At 42.4% G+C, this 17,474-nt stretch overlaps 1 protein-coding gene across 1 annotated transcript in view; it reads left to right on the top strand.

Annotated features, from left to right (window-relative positions):
- Positions 1-16,991, top strand: part of col28a1 (collagen type XXVIII alpha 1 chain) — a 53,707-nt gene extending 36,716 nt beyond the window's left edge. Inside the window, exons 12-14 of the mRNA XM_033039337.1 lie at positions 4,406-4,474; positions 6,576-6,644; positions 16,854-16,991. Of these exons, the coding sequence (XP_032895228.1) occupies positions 4,406-4,474; positions 6,576-6,644; positions 16,854-16,991 (276 nt within the window). The remainder of the gene's footprint in view (positions 1-4,405; positions 4,475-6,575; positions 6,645-16,853) is intronic.
- The last annotated feature ends 483 nt before the right edge of the window (positions 16,992-17,474 follow it).

A 17,474-nucleotide genomic window follows, 5' to 3' on the forward strand; every position in this document is an offset into this window, starting at 1 on the left:
TGTTTGAAAATCTTAAAAACCGCGCGTGCGCACATCGATCTCCTCTCCTGCCAGTCAGCACCGCGTGGATTGGTATTTTCTCCTGTCACTCAGCGGGACGGTCTGCCCCTTCCTGTGCCATCGCGTCCTTACTGGAGCTGAGAGAGGCTCTGGATGGCCGGTGGAGGTTTTCAACCGGACACAATTTTCGTAGGGACCGGAGACGGCCCGGCCCAGCCCGGTGCGGGAGATGTTGCCAAACGGAAAGCGGAGAATCTGATCCCGGTGGAGGAGAACGTCCAGCGCCGAGCGCCCGCTGTGAGTCCCCATTGCACCGCCAGCTCCAGACCCTTCCATTCTGGTCCCCCTCACTGGCTCCTGCCCCCTCCCCCGTGATACCCCCTCCCACACACCCCACCCCCCTGCTCACACACACTCTTTCTCCCATAATCTCCCTCGCCCACACACACACCTCCCCTCCACCCACACACACTCCTCCCCCTCCAAACCCCACCCGTCCCCCCTCCCTCCTCCCCCTCCCTCACCCATCCCACCCACGTACACACCTCCCCTCCCACCCCACAACCCACGCCACATATCCCCCTCCCCACACACCACCACAGCACACTCTCCCCACCTCCTACACCCCCCTGCCCACACATACCCCTCCTCCCGTTTTAACTAATCTTTTTCTCTTCACATATCTATAAACACTTTTGCAGTTTTTATGTTCCCTGCCAGTTTTCTTTCATAATCTATTTTCCCTTTCCTTAATAAGCCCTTTGTCCTTCTCTGCTGGACTCTGAATTTCTCTCAGTCCTCTGGTTTTTCTGGCTAATTTGTATGCTTCATCTTTTGTTTTGATACTATCCCTGATTTCCCTCGTTATCCACGGATGCACTACCTTCCCTGATTTTATATTTTGCCAAACTAGGATGAACAATTGTTGTAGTTCATCCATGCAGTCTTTAAATGCCTTCCATTTCATATCCACCATCAACCCTTTAAGAATCAATTGCCAGTCTATCTTGGCCAATTCACGTCTCATACCCCCAAAGTTACCTTTCTTTAAGTTCAGGACGCTTGTTTCTGAATTAACAATGTCACTCTCCATCCTAATGAAGAACTCAACCATATTATGGTCACTCTTGCCCAAGGGGCAACGCACAACAAGACTGCTAACTAACCCTTCCTTATTACTCAATACCCAGTCTAGAATAGCCTGGTCTCTCGTTGGTTCCTCCACATGTTGGTTTGGAAAACTATCCCGCATACATTTCAAGAAATCCTCTTCCTCAGCACCCCTGCCAATTTGATTCACCCAATCTATATGTAGATTAAAGTCACCCATTATAATTGTTTTACCTTTGTTGCTTGCGTTTCTAATTTCCTGTTTGATGCCATCCCCAACTCCACTACAACTCCCACTAGCGTTTTCTGCCCATTAGTGTTTCGCAGCTCTACCCATATCGATTCCACATCCTCCAAGCTAATGTCCTTCATTTCTATTGCGTTAATCTCCTCTCTAACGTGCAACGCTACCCCACCTCCTTTTCCTTTCTGTCTATCCCTCCTGAATATTGAATATCCCTGAATGTTCAGCTCCCTGCCTTGGTCACCCTGGAGCCATGTTTCCGTGATCCCAACTCATCCACCTTATTATGAATGCTCCTTGCATTGAGACACAAAGCCTTCTGGCTTGTTTTTACAACACTCTTACCCCTTATACAATGATGTTGAAAAGTGGCCCTTTTTGATTTTTGCCCTGGATTTGTCTGCCTGCCACTTTTACTTTTCACCTTGCCACCTATTGCTTCTACCCTCGTTTTACACCCCTCTGTCTCTCTGCTCATGCACCCATCCCCCTGCCACATTAGTTTAAATCCTCCCCGACAGCACTAGCAAACACTCCCCCAAGGACATTGGTTCCATTCCAGCCCAGGTGCAGACCGTCCTGTTTGTACTGGTCCCACCTCCCCCAGAACTGGTTCCAATGCCCTAGAAATTGGAATCCCTCCCCCTTGCACCATTTTTCAAGCCCCGTATTCATCTGCAATATCCTCCTATTTCTACTCTGACTAGCACATGGTACTGGTAGTAATCCAGAGATTATTACCTTTGAGGTCCTACTTTTAAGTTTATCTCCTAGCTCCCTAAATTCACCTTGTAGGACCGCATCCCGTTTTTTACCTATATCGTTGGTGCCAATGTGCAACACGACAACTGGCTGTTCACCCTCCCCCTCCAGAATGTTCTGCAGCTGCTCAGTGACATCCCTGACCCTTGCACCAGGGAGGCAACATACCATCCTGGAGTCTTGTTTGCGGCCGCAGAAACGCCTATCTATTCCCCTTACAATTGAATCCCCTATTACTATAGCCCTTCCACTCTTTTTCCTCCACTCCTGTGTCGCAGAGCCACCCACGGTGCCATGAACTTGGCTGCTGCTGCCTTCCCCTGATGAGCCATCTCCCCCAACAGTATCCAAAATGGTATATCTCTTTAGTAGGGAGATGACCGCAGGGGACTACTGCACTACCTGCCTACTGCTACGCTGGCTAATGGCCACCCGTTCCCTTTCTGTCCGCTTAACTTTTACCTGCGGTGTGGCCAACTCACTGTACGTGCTATTCACGACTTTCTCAGCATCGTGGATGCTCCAGTATGAATCCAACCGCAGTTCCAATCGTTTAATGTGGTCTGCCAAGAGCTGCAGCTGGACACACTTCCTGTACACGTAGTCACCAGGGACACCGCCCATATCCCTGATCTCCCACATGTTGCTGGATGAGCAAACCATGAGGCCGATCTCAACTGACATGGCTTACCCCCAAATTAAATCAACTCACTCGCACTATAAAAATCTTAATCCTTTAAACTGTACCTTTACTAAAAAGCACTGTACCCTTAACTCACTGAAGCCTTAACTCACTGAACCCTTAACTCACTGAACCCTTAACTCACTGAACCCTTAACTCACTGAACCCTTAACTCACTGAAGCCTTAACTCACTGAAGCCTTAACTCACTGAACCCTTAACTCACTGAACCCTTAACTCACTGAACCCTTAACTCACTGAACCCTTAACTCACTGAACCCTTAACTCACTGAACCCTTAACTCACTGAACCCTTAACTCACTGAACCCTTAATTCACTGAACCCTTAACTCACTGAACCCTTAACTCACTGTACCCTTAACTCACTGAACCCTTAACCAGAAAGCAGAAATGCAAACCTGGGGTTGATCCCAATCAGCTGCTTCCTCTAGTCCGCTTGCACCAATCAGCGGCTTCCACCAGACCACTTCCTTTGAAGCGTGATGGAACGTTACAGATTGGGTACTCCTCCTCTCGCTCTAACAGCTCCTGGGCTTCTGTGGAGTAAAGCCCCGCGCTCGATTTTTAAACTCACCGCCCGGAAACTCCTCCTCTCGCTCCAACGGCTCCTGGGTCTCTGTGGAGTAAAGCCCCGCGCTCGATTTTTAAACTCACCGCGCGGAAACTTCTCCTCTCGCTCCAACGGCTCCTGGGCCTCCTCTCGCTCCAACGGCTCCAAGACTAACCCAATTGAGAAATTCAGTAGGCATGTGATTGTATCTGCTACCATTATCCCATGCCCACACTCTCCTTTCCCACATTGCTGGAGAATTGAATTCACATCCTGTCTTACCAGGGTTTTCCCAGGAAAGCATCACTAACTTCAACTACAATGCAAGGGGCTGATCTGCTTTTCTGAAATGGTTTCACTGCTATTGGGCCTTGCGCTGGCTGGATCCCACTTGCAACTACCTGGATGCCAGAATATATCTGCAGTTTCAGCGTACTGAAGAAGTACATTGTAAACTTTTTGGTGGAAAGATGGTGCCCTAATATTGCTTTCTGACAACATTTATCTTATTAAAATAATATATTACAATGAAGATGCTTCCCTATATGAAGCATCAGTAATGATGACAAACCACAATGCCTGTTGTATCTGGTCATTGTATGTTGAGGGATTTGGTGAAAAGATATTATGGGCAAGAAGGTAATAGAATCACGAATAATTTTTGCTTCATATTACCGACCAGTGAATGACTGTTCAGCATCACCTATGACATTATCACATCATTTAGCCCTCCTCTTCTATTCCTTCTGTCTATTATGTTTTGAATTAATTCAAATAATTGTGTGTGAATTTAGCTCCCAGCATCTAAAACGCCATTCAAAGTAAGTGTGGCACCTGGAGAGAGGACAATTGCTGGAGATTTGAGCTGTCTTTGTGTTGACCATTAATAGTTAGAAATGTCTGCCTGTGTCCTATTTATCATGTTGTTAATGTGTGGGTCAAATTTAATTTCTTGTCATTATTTTTTCCTATAAGTATAAATATTGTTTGATTACCTTGTAATACTCTCTTATTTATTATTTGCCTTTTTTTCTAAAGGGTGATCGTGGTCTTACTGGTTTAGATGGTCCAATAGGAAACCCTGGAATTGGATACCCAGGACCACAGGTAATGAACAGCATCCTCGCTTTACCTGTAGTGGAAATATTTGTCAAATTCTTTTCCTCAGCTTTTGATAGAAACCATCTTCTTTTCCGCTGGGTATTTGCATGACAAATATTGATACATAATCAACAACATATTATGAGGCAAATGTAAAAATTCCTAGTTTGTCATCCACATGTCATCCTACATTTAGCCTATTTTTGAGAGCAATATCCAACCCACCAATCATCCAATCGGGTCCAGTCTGCTTTCATGTGACAACTTGTTTAATATAATAAAACTACAAAGTTCTGCAACATGAACAAGAAGTTTAAATTCTCCATGCTGGGAGTTTTAGTGGTAAGTAGGCCAGGATAAGTGAAATGGGATTTGAATACCAGATATGATGAATATTGAATGCTGTTTGCTAAAATAAAATACTGTTTAACATGCAAGTAGAATGCTGGCATATAATTCAGGGATTGAAGTTATTTGATTGCTGCACAGAACTCTAATTAGTGTAGTGCTTCAGGGCACCATAAGTCCAAGAGGACACATTGGCTTTGTCTTGTATTTTCTATGTTTTTTTTTTGTAGATTAAAATTCTGGTGGATTCTACAATAGGTGAACAGTTTAGCAATGTGAAAGAAAACAAAAAACTGATTTTACAATATACTAGACAGGAGGAACAGAACATTGGCAAGTAAAATAATAACTTAATTGAATTCAGTGGCCACAAAAAGATGGGTGACCACAACTGCAGGTGGACGACCATGCAGAGATTAATGTACAAAAATCAACAGTTTGTTGTAATTCTGCAGGGGTTTAGTGAAACCACATTCAGTTATGCTATTATTGTTTTAAAAGCGATACATTTGCTTTGGAAGCAGTTCTGAGATGATTCACTTGGTTGATTTTTGTGGTAATAGTTTACCTAATGTGGCAAGATGGAGTAGACTGAGCATATATCCTCGCCAGCTTACAAAAAGAAAAGTTATTTTATTACATATACAAGCATCCAAGAGAGAAAGGCAAAGTAGATTCCGAGAGTTGCTTTTCTTGTAGAGGGTCTCAGGATACTTTGGAGTTTGAATGAGGAGACGTTTCTTTACTCACAGGAGTGTAAGTAGGGGGAAGCCCACAGAGTCTCAGGAAGAACTTGCAAACGCCACATAGGAAGTCAGGATTCAACCTGGGTCACTGTAGCTATGAGGCAGCAAATCTACTATCTGTATCACTGTATTAAATGTACAGCTATCCCTTGACCTCAAAAACATTTAGCTTAGCAGTATTTGTTAAAGCGAATAGTCTGAGCAAAATGTATTATGTGTCTTTTGATAACAGGTATACAAAGAAAGAGAATAGCATGGTATTTGTTGCAAAGAAAGAATTCTTAAAATCAAAGACAAGGAGCCAAAGAGTTAAGTTTATAATGAAAATTCATGAATTGTACTTCTGTAAATCAAAGAAAACCTGCATAGTCTACTCCCATTTCTATTTTGAATGCTGTTTGATAAAATGAAATATTGTTTAACACGCTAATAGAATGGTGGCATATAATAGGCGAGTTTGGTATTACAACTGCCGATGCCCAGGTCGTAGGTCATTCAGGATAAACATTCTCGCCAGCTGAGCTACTGTGTGGGTACGAACCTGCGTTTCAGTCGTATTTTCCATTTTGGCTTCTTCGAGGTAAGAAAATACTGCTTTCAAATCTATTAACATGGTTCATTTGTACAAAACTACAATGATCTTGGTGGTTTTATTGCTTTATGCTTCGGTAAGTGAGCGAGATAGTGCTGATGAATAATTGACTTTGTTATTTGGTGCAGGTTTTTAAGTTGTTTCTCCTCAGTTGGTAAGAAAGCACGCAGTAAAGACTTCAAAAGTAATCCAAAAAGTATTAACACCTAAGATAAGAGAATGCTGGCAATTCAATGCCGTGCTGTTGCCATTTCCCCAAGTAATCTAGCCTGAACAACTTTATGCTTTGTCCATATTTTTAATGTGTTTTAAAACCTTTAGGAAAACATTAAAGAAGTTAATTTATCTCCTGTAAATTTATCAATGCGGTGTTTTTCAATGCCAGCAACACCAAGTAAATGAAATGTCTTTATGTCCTTAGGGTGTAAAAGGTTCACACGGTCAACCTGGTCCCCTTGGTCCCCCTGGGATTGGAGAATCTGGATTACCCGTAAGCACCATTAGCTCTTTTTAAAGCATTGTGATATTATCATGATATTGGTACATATCATTAACCATAAGCAACAAACCATTGAAAATCTGTTTTAATTGCTACAATAATTTAACCTGTTATGTTATTGTTCAGATTTTCACAGTTGCAACCTTGGTGAAAATAATGAGCCTGGTTTTATGGAGGTTGAAAGGGGACATGCACAGTGTATGAACATCTTACATTGAGGACTATGGAATTGAAAGTCTTAACTAGATTAGTTGATGGAATGGGGATATGCTGTAAAATATGTATGTTGATTCCTATAATCGGATAAAGGTTCCACTTGATGATTTTGGAAGCATACCAAACAGTTGAAGCACACCAAACATTCCCTAGGACATTAATCTCCAATTAATTTAGGTATGTTTTTCTTTGAAGATCCTTTATATACAAGTCCCAATGTTTTCAGAGACCTACAACTCCCTGTTCCACGAGCGCCCTTATATGCTGTGAATCTCCAAGTCACCCATCCTCAATAACACTGTCTAATCATCCTGTTTCTGGACCCTTGGTGGTTTCTGAAAACAAATGCATAATGCCACATGGTAAAACATTTCAATGAGCTTAACAATGTTAGCTGATTGCGACATAGCCCCATCTTTAAATGAATACCCCCTTCTTTAAATGAATACCCCCTGCTGAGGTGTTTAAGAAGGAACTGCAGATGCTGGAAAAATCGAATGTAGATAAAAATGCTGGAGAAACTCAGCGGGTGAGGCAGCATCTATGAAGCGAAGGAATGTGACGTTTCGGGTCAAAGGGTCTGAAGAAGGGTCTCGACACGAAACGTCACCTATTCCTTCACTCCATAGATGCTGCCTCACCCGCTGAGTTTCTCCAGCATTTTTATCTACCCCCTGCTGAAGTGTTCAGGCCAAAGTATCTTTTTAAAGTGCACTTTGTTTCCATTTATGATGGCACAACAGATTTCTTTAAATATCAGTTATGGTAATGAACATTTCCCTAAATTAACTGACCAAGAAAAATCTCCCCTAAATATCTCCTCTGACCATAACTTGGGATATGTTTTTATTGGAGCAGGTGCAGAGTAATAGCAGGGTGCTGCATTACATAGACACATAGTGATTTAACTATTGGCTGACTAACTTGGAATGGTTGGGAATTTCACATAGCTGAAGATGTTTTATCGTGCACTGGGATGGAAATCCTAAGGGCAAGTGGTGGAATTACAGCTAAGTGGGAGAGGGTGATAATTGTTTTCTTCAATAAATTGGACAATATTTCTATCCATACATGGCAAGATCAATTTTTGGTGGATGCCTGCCTAAAGCTGCCATTGTTAAATTTGCGATTTTAACTGTTAATTTAAAGGTGTGTTTTCGGTGAATGTTTAAATATTTTGATGCCACTATTGGAATGAAAGCTTTACAGCAGCATATCAGTCACCCCAGTGTGGAGCAGTTTGATACCATTGCCAAACAGTAGGAATGCAAACTGGGGTAGCAAGTGCACACATAAAGATTGTTGGGGATAGATTTTCATTGTCATTGTCTGTGGTAATTCAGCACAGTAACATTTCTCCTTGCTTTATTAAAGATAGTACATGATTTTACTTCAGGTAGGTTCTATAATGGGCAGCATTAGTGAAGATTGGAAGACCTAATTAAAATTGATGAATTGCCTACTTACAGAGATTATCTAACCTAATCTTGATCCTGAGTTCAGGGCTTCTTCAGGTTTTTAGGTCGAGTGTGCTTTAGACAATAGACAATAGGTGCAGGAGTAGGCCATTCGGCCCTTCGAGCCAGCACCGCCATTCACTGTGATCATGGCTGATCATCCACAATCAGCACCCCATTCCTGCCTTCTCCCCATATCCCTTGACTCCACTATCTTTAAGAGCTCTATCTAACTCTCTTGAAAGGATCCAGAGAATTGGCCTCCACTAACTTCTGAGGCAGAGAATTCTTCATCTCCGTTCTAAATGGCCTACCCCTCATTCTTAAACTGTGGCCCCCGGTTCTGGACCCTCCAACATCGGGAACATGTTTCTTGCCTCTAGCGTGTCCAATCCCTTAATAATCTTATAGGTTTCAATACGAATCCTTCTCATCCTTCTAATTTCCAGTGTATACAAGCCCAGTCGCTCGATTCTCTCAGCATATGACAGTCCCGCCATCCCAGGAATTAACCTCATGAACCCACGCTGCACACTCCCAATAGCAAGAATATCCTTCCCCAAATCTGGAGACCAAAACTGCACACAATACTCCAGGTGTGGTTTCACCAGGGCCCTGCTGTACCTGCATGCTTACTTTCAGTGACTGTTGAACAAGGACACCCAGATCTCGTGGTATTTCCCCTTTTCCTAACTTGACACCATTTAGATAATAATCTTCCTTCCTGTTCTTCACACCAAAGTGGATAACCTCACATTTATCAACATTAAACTTCATCTGCCATGCATCAGCCCACTCATCCAACCTGTCCAAGTCACCCTACATCCTCATAGCATCCTCCTCACAGTTCGCACTACCACCCAGCATTGTGTCATCTGCAAATTTGCAAATGTTACTTTGAATCCCTTCATCTAAATCATTAATGTATATTGTAAATAGCTGCGGTCCCAGCACCAAGCCTTGCGGTACCCCACTAGTCACTGCCTGCCATTCTGAAAGGGACCCATTAATCCCAACTCTTTGTTTTCTGTCTGCAAACCAATTTTCTATCCATGTGTGTACCCTACCCCCAATACCATGTGCTTTAATTTTGCCCACTAATCTCCTACGTGGGACCTTATCAAAGGCTTTCTGGAATTCCAGGTACACTACATCCACTGGCTCCCCCTTGTCCATTTTCCAAGTTACATCCTCAAAAACTTCCAGAAGATTAGTTAAGCATGATTTCTCCTTCATAAATCCATACTGATCCTGTTACTGCTATCCAAATGTGCCGCTATTTCAGCTTTTATAATTGACTCCAGCATCTTCCCCACCACCGATGTCAGGCTAACTGGTCTATAATTCCCTGTTTTCTCTCTCCCTCCTTTTTTAAAAAGTGGGATAACATTAGCTACTCTCCAATCCACAGGAACTGATCCTGAATCTATAGAATGGAAAATGATCACCAATGTGTCCACGATTTCTAGAGCCACTTCCTTAAGTGCCCTGGGATGCAGACCATCAGGCCCTGGGATTTATCAGCCTTCAGTCCCATCAGTTTATCCAACACCATTTCCTGCCTAATGTGAATTTCCTTCAGTTTTTCCGTCAACCTAGGTGTTCTGGCCACAAGTACACCTGCGAGATTGTTTGTGTCTTCCTTAGTAAAGACAGATCCAAAGTGCCTGTTCAACTCTTCTGCCATTTCCTTGTTCCCCATCATAAATTCACCTGTTCCTGTCTTCAAGGGACCCACATTTGTCTTAACTATTTTTTTCCTCTTCACATACCTAAAGATGCTTTTACTATCCTCCTTTATATTCTTGGCTGGCTTACCTTCATACCTCATCTTTTCTCCCCGTATTGGCTTTTTAGTTATCTTCTGTTGCTCTTTAAAAGTTTCCCGCTTATCTTTGCTATGATATACTTCTCTTTTATTTTTATACTGTTCTTGACTTCCCTTGTCAGCCACGATCGCCTTTTACTCCCCTTAGAATCTTTCTTCCTCTTTGGAATGAACTGATCCTGCACCTTCTGTATTATTCCCAGAAATACCTGCCATTGTTGTTCCACTATCATCTCTTTCCAGTCAACTTTGGCCAGCTCCTCCCTCATGCCTCCATTGTCCCTTTTGCTCAACTGTAATATTGACACTTCCGATTTTCCCTTATCAAATCCGGTTCATTACGCAACACTAAATCCAGAATTGCCTTCTCCCTGGTAGGCTCCAGTACAAGCTGCTCTAAGAATCCATCTCCGAGGCACTCCACAAACTCCTTTTCTGGGTGTTCAGTGCCAACTTGATTTTCCCAGTCTACCAGCATGTTGAAATCTCCCATAACCACCGTAGCATTACCTTTGCTACATGCCAATTTTAACTCTTGATTCAACTTTCACCCTATATCCAGGCTACTGTTTGGGGGCCTGTAGATAACTCCCATTAGGGTCTTTTCACCCTTACAATTCCTCAGTTCTATCCATACTGACTCTACATCTCCTGATTCTATGTCACCTCTCGCAAGGGACTGAATTTCATTCCTTAACAATAGAGCTACCCCACCCCCTTTGCCCACCTGTCTGTCTTTTCGATAGGACGTAGACCCCTGAATATTTAGTTCCCAGCCCTGGTCCTCATGCAGCCATGTCTCTGTAATTCCCACAACATCAAACTTGCCAATTTCTAACTGAGCCTCAAGTTCATCCACTTTATTTCTTATACTTCGCGCATTCATATAGAACACTTTAACTTTGGTATTCACCTCCCCTCTCACATCGGCCACTATTGCCCCTGAACTTACTCTTTTATCCCTTCTCAAACTTTCCTTCCCATTAATTCGGGAGTCATTTGTAACTTTTCCTGTACTCACTTCCCCTTTAACTCCATCTTTATACTCCCAATTTGTTAACCCCTCCCCCCGCTATTTAGTTTAAACCCACACGTGTAGCACTAGCAAACCTGCCTGCCAGAACGTTGGTCCCCTTCCAGTTAAGGTGTAACCCGTCACTTTTGTACAGGTCACCCCTACACCAGAAGAGATTCCAGTGGTCTATAAATCTAAATCCCTGTTCCCTGCACCAGCCCCCCAGCCACACATTCAGATCCCCTGATCCTGTTCCTGCCCTTACCAGCACAAAGTACAGGAAGCAATCCAGTGATAACCACCCCTTGCAGTTCCTTCATTGAAACCCGAAAGCCACAAGCTTCTAAACCTATTTCTACATTAAAGACATTTCATCTCCCACACTTTCCTGTTTTCTCTTGCAAGGTTTAGAAACATGGTTCTATCATCAGATTCTCGGAAGTACATTAACATTTTGCACAGCTGTAAAAGGGTTTTCCATCTCACTTGGCAACAAAGTACATCTTTCTGAATAAATCGTTAGATTCTAGTCCCTCCTTCTCAGAAGCTTTATGTTGTGAGAGCATAGACTGGAAATTTGCACTCCAATAGAGATAGCAGGATGAGTGTCCCTCTTACAAAAAGGAATTGTGGAGCCACCATAAATTGGAATGTGATAAGCAAAATTGTCCTGGCAAACCAAGTCGCATTTATGACCTAAAGGCAGAGACAAAAGAGTTGCCTGTCAAGACTCATGAGTGATTTATTGTCATATGTCCATAAAAGGAACAATGACATTCTTACTTATAGCAGCACAAGAGATATGTAAACATAATACAAAATAAGTCTATGCTGTTCTGAGCTGATTTGGAAGTTTCAGCTTTTATAGCCTGATGGTTGCAGGAAAGAGCTGCTCCTGAACCTGGACGTTACAGTTTTCAGGCTCCTTTACCTTCTTCCAGGAGTGAAATGGGAGTGTGGCCAGGGTCGTGTGGGTCACTGATGATGCTTTTCTGAGGCAGGAAATCCTGTTGATCCTTTCGATGGTGGTGAGGTCAGTACCTGTGATGGACTGGGCAGTGTTCACCACTTTTTGCAGTCTTTTCGGTTCCTGGCTGTTCGAGTTGCGAACCAGGCCGCGATGCAACCAGTCAACATGTTCTCTACAGTACACCCATAGAGGTCCAAGAGATTTGTTGACATTCCGAATCTCCTCAATCTTCTAAGGAAGTAGAGGCGATGATGAGCTTTCTTTATGATTGCATTAAGGCGTTGGGTCCAGAACAGATCTTCAGAAATATACACTCTCAGCAATATGAAGTTTTTGATTCTCTCTACCACTGTCCCATTGATGAACTCAAATTTGTGGATCCTCAACCTTCCTCTTCAAAAGTCAACAATCAGTTGACAATCAGATAAACAGAAAGATAAATCAGCCTGCAAATTTTGGAATCATGATTGAAGAATAAAACAAAAACATAAAGTGAATTAAATAGTCAAGGAGATACCCTTTGTACTGTTGTAAAGTAGTTTTTCAGCAAAACACAGAGAGTTTCAACTGATTCGAGCTATTCTCCTACAGTTTGAGCGAGGATCCTGAAACTCATAAAGTTGTGGCAATTCTGTCCAACTGGCAGAAAAAATATCATGTCCTGTGACCATGGTATCTCGAGAATTCTATTTCCTCCACAATAATGCACTTGCCTATGAAGTAACCAGTAAAGCCAACAACATGATCCCAGTTGGAAAGGCAGACTATTTCAACAGGAGTCACTCAGTTCCTGAAGATGTAGCCAATTTCCACCCACTGCTTTGCACCACCCCCCCCACTTCAGTCTGTGAGCTGCCAAGCACATGGAAATATATATACTTGAAGTCTGCCAGAAGCATTCATACTAGGTTGAACCCGACATATTTGCCTCACAATCCTGGCAGTTGTCCTCGTAGATGGAAATATTCTGGCTTGTTTTTCAAAAATTATAACAGGAGTTGAATGTGCCTGTGTTTATGGGAGATTCTAAACATCCCGCTGCTCTTACTCCCAGCACTAAAACAAAAGTACTGGGAAACCGTATTTAAATTCCATGCTAGGAATCAATTTTGTTTAAATTCATTGTGGTCAAAATTCATTTTCAGTATCCACATACAGTAAAACGTAAAAGATAACAAAGTGGTCTCCTTCCTTAATTTTTGTCCAAAACCTTTCACAGAAGCAGTTTGCGAATTTTTGAAAGATTATAATACCCATGGCAACATGCTTCTGTTGGGATATCAGCCACCTCCAGTGCAGCTGTGTTGAAGCCTTGATTTTACTTGACAGATTACTGGAAGCCTCAAATACTGGGGGCCCCATAGTTAATCCTAAATGCAGGATCCATCTTCTTGACATGCTGTCACTTTTAACCTGTTACCTCCACTCAAAACCATATGTTTTCCTCTTTCAAATTCAACTAAGCTTCTATAATAAGAACTATTCCACTGATGAACACCAGTTTAAAGTAACATCCAGGAATCATGTCTGTTGGACAACATGCAGCTCAGTGTCTACTAATACACATGTTATACCAACATAAACATAGTCTATACGGTGCCCGACAGATGCCCTAAACAACTTTTCTCTATTTCTGTAATATATGTTGAGTGCCAAACTAACATAATTTCTAGATTTGTAAAAAGGTATTGTAGATGCTGGTTGTGGTCTGAAGAAAGCTCATGACCCGAAACATCACCTATCCTTTTACTCCAAACCTGCTGAGTTACTCCAGCAGTTAACATATTTTCTAATAAGACTGGACTATGTGCTCATTTATTCTGCACCCAAATGCATATGTGAATTTATTTATTTATTTTAATAAGCAACCAGTTAGTGAAGGTGAATATCCAAATAATTTTCAAGAAACAACACTCTGCATTTAGCAAGATGGAATTACAGGCATGTTGTAAAATGCACTATACGATTCCAGCCAGTTATAGATTATATTTATATTTAATCTAGCAGATATTTGCATATTTGTAAAGTTTCACCGTGTTTTTAGACTCCGCTGATGGAGTGAAATGATGGATATGTCAATTCTGGAGTAAATTGAACTGCAGCTTTGGCATCATGTGGCGTTAAACAAGGAAGTTTGGTATTTGTTAACAATATTACATAGATTTTCCAATGATGCACTGTAAAAGTCCTCACTAAAAGTAATTGAGATTAATGTATATTTGTGAAGTTCAGTTCTTAATCACCAGCTTCTCACTCAATACACCAGGAAATATTGGTGTGTTTGGTTCTTTGATAGTGTTAGACATTATAATTACTGAAAATAGACACAAAAAGCTGGAGTAACTCACATCCACATTAATTGTCAAATTCAAGTTTCACTGTTCACCCATCTATTGGAGCTTGAGCAAGAAAGCACCCCACCTGTCCCTCATACGGAGCTGTCGAGTTCTTAAAAATCACAGCGCATATAGTGACTATTATATCCTTAGCATACTTACATGTGGTTTGTATCATCAAAATCTTAGGTTACATATGAGCATTTTCTTACCGAATGTACAGATTTCATTTTGGCCAGCGTGAAATTAGATCCTGCCCCTGGTCAATATCTGACTTTAACGAAACACGTCTTTCATTCAATCAAACAATAAATGCCACTTCCCTGCAAAGATTAATTTTACTGAATGTGCCTATTATTAGTTGCCACATTTCCTCTACTTGCCATCTGTGTTTACAATCTCCCTGTATTCTAGCTCACGTCACTTATTTTGGGAACAAGCCTGTGGCTTCTTCTATTCATTTTACATCCCAAAGCTATCCATTGCCTGCACATCTGGAGCAAACAGTCTTTTCAATTTATCTCCATCTGCATTTTTATGCTAGATAGTGGGGATGTTATCTTCAAGAAAACATATTAGCGGGATATTTGTTATTATTTGTATTCCCAGTGTGCTCTTATAATTAAACCAACCAAGTGCGACTTGTTTAATAAGACACAGATATTTGTTCTGCAGCAACATACTTTATACAAGCAGTACAATGTCCTCAATGTTGAAAGAATATTTTCCAACCCTCCCTCATTTGTTTTGAAGGGCCTGAACGTGCTTTAATCCTTTAACTCACTTTTTTACCATTCTTTGGTAAAATGTGCCCATCACTGCAAACAGAAAACATTTTGTACTTCTGGACAAGATCACTGGTTGAAGTTTCTTTTAAAAAGCTTACATCCTAAATTCCCATATCGGCCTGACTCAACACAACTCTCTGAAGCAGATGCAATTGTGTCATTTAAGAGGCTTATAGATAGGCACATGAACATGCAGGGAATGGAGGGATATGGATCACATGCAGGTGGAAGGAATGAGTTTGGCATCATGTTTTAGTTTTAGAGGTACAGCGCGGCCTAACATCGAGGAATTGGAGGCCTTTGCTGGGGACCGATTCTGAGAGCCCAACTGCGGACTTTAGCATCATGGAGCTCGTGATCCCTTTGCCAGGGATCGACCTCTGAGCTCCATCGCAGGAGTCTGCAGGACTTTAACATCACGGAGCTCGCGGTCTCAGGTCAGAGACCGACTTTGGGAACTCCAAGCTGCAGGAGCTTCGACCGGCCCGACGCGGGGGCTTCGATCGCCCGGACTGCGGATGGTTCGACTGCTCTGACCGCAGGAGAATAAAGAGGAAGAAGATTAGACTTTATTGCCTTCCATCACAGTGAGGAATGTGGGGGATCCACTGTGGTGGATGTTTATGTTGATTTTTATGTAGTTGTGTGTCTTGTTGCTTTATTTTAATATGGCTGTGTGGTAATTCGAATTTCACTGTACCTTAATTGGTACATGCGACAATAAACTGACCTTGAAACCTTGAATCTTGAAACAGGCCCTTTGGCTCACCAGGCCCGCGTCAACCAGCAATCCCCGCACATTAACAGCATCCAACACACACTAAGAACAACTTTTTAACATTTACCAAGCCAATTAATCTACAAACCTGTACGACTTTGGAGTGTGGGAGGAAAATGAAGATCACGGAGAAAACCCAAGTAGGTCATGGGAAGAACCAACAAACCTCATACAGCAGCACCCACAGTCGGGATCAAACCAGATCTCCGGCGCTGCAAGCGATGTAAGGCAACAACTCTGCTGCTGGGCCACTGTGCCGCCGTGTGGTTCACTGTGATAGCACTGGGGAAGATGGCTGGCGTATGGGCTTTGAAGCTCTGGTAAATCAGAAGGGAGAAATTGGAATGGCCAGTGTGGCAAGCATCCTTGACATGACTCTCACTCAACAATTCTGGACTAAAATTCATCAAGGGGTGTGACTTACTGTATATGCAAACCCGGGGATCTCCCTGAAGAATTGACTAATTTTTACATACAGGAGAATCAGCATCTACCTCGCCAATATTATAACTTGCACATGTTAACTACCTATTCGATAAAGTGTTTCAAACCACTGCTGGTGTTGGAGGGATAAAAATCAGCACCTCTCCCATCCCCTCACTGTAGGGATCATTTGGTCATCGGCAATTAATAATATAAACATTGTGCTGATCTGCAGATAAATAAGTAAATTGGGAAAGTGGCTTCTGTCATTCAAAGACCAATGTATGGTTCTAAGGATCTAATACTTAATTTATTTTATGTTCTGATTAGCTTATTACTAATTTCTCATAATAGCAACTGGCAACATTATACCACATTTACCTTCACAGGGGCAAAGAGGAGATCCTGGTTCAAAGGGTGAAAAAGGACAGACAGGACAAGGTGCTCCAGGAATAAAGGTAAAGAATCACTTTACAGTTCAAATGAACATTCCGCAAGAACACCTTCTAGTTGATGCCAAAACATAAGAATGATGTGCTGTGAAACCATGCTAACCTGGAAGTTAAGCATTAAAGCTTCAGTTAATCGATCCCAGCTGGTCTTTGTCTATATGATCAGAATGTTTCCAGGCTGTGGAAGGATGGAAATGGGTAGTGACAGACAATCGGGTGGCGGAGACGGAGAGGAGGTCGTCCCCCGTGATGGCCAGGTGTGAATGGGATCACCAGTGAGGAAAAGGTGTCACAATTCCCCGAGTCCCTGCGATCGATGGAGCAATCGCAGGTCTCCATAGATGACCTCTCCCAGAGGGCGTAATGGCCGCCATGGTCACCTTATCACGCTGTTCCTCATCCTCACCCACGCCCGCGCGGTGATAACGGCCGCCGCCGCAATGTTCTAGAACTTCAAGGAACCCAGTGGAGCGCGCAGCACGACCTGAGCAGCAGTTTAAAAACGCTAAGTGACAAATTTAAAGAAGTGAAAGTTAGGAACCCATGAAGTACAGAATA

The sequence above is a fragment of the Amblyraja radiata genome, chromosome 2, assembly GCF_010909765.2.
Source record: "Amblyraja radiata isolate CabotCenter1 chromosome 2, sAmbRad1.1.pri, whole genome shotgun sequence".
Taxonomy (NCBI): Eukaryota; Metazoa; Chordata; class Chondrichthyes; order Rajiformes; family Rajidae; genus Amblyraja; species Amblyraja radiata.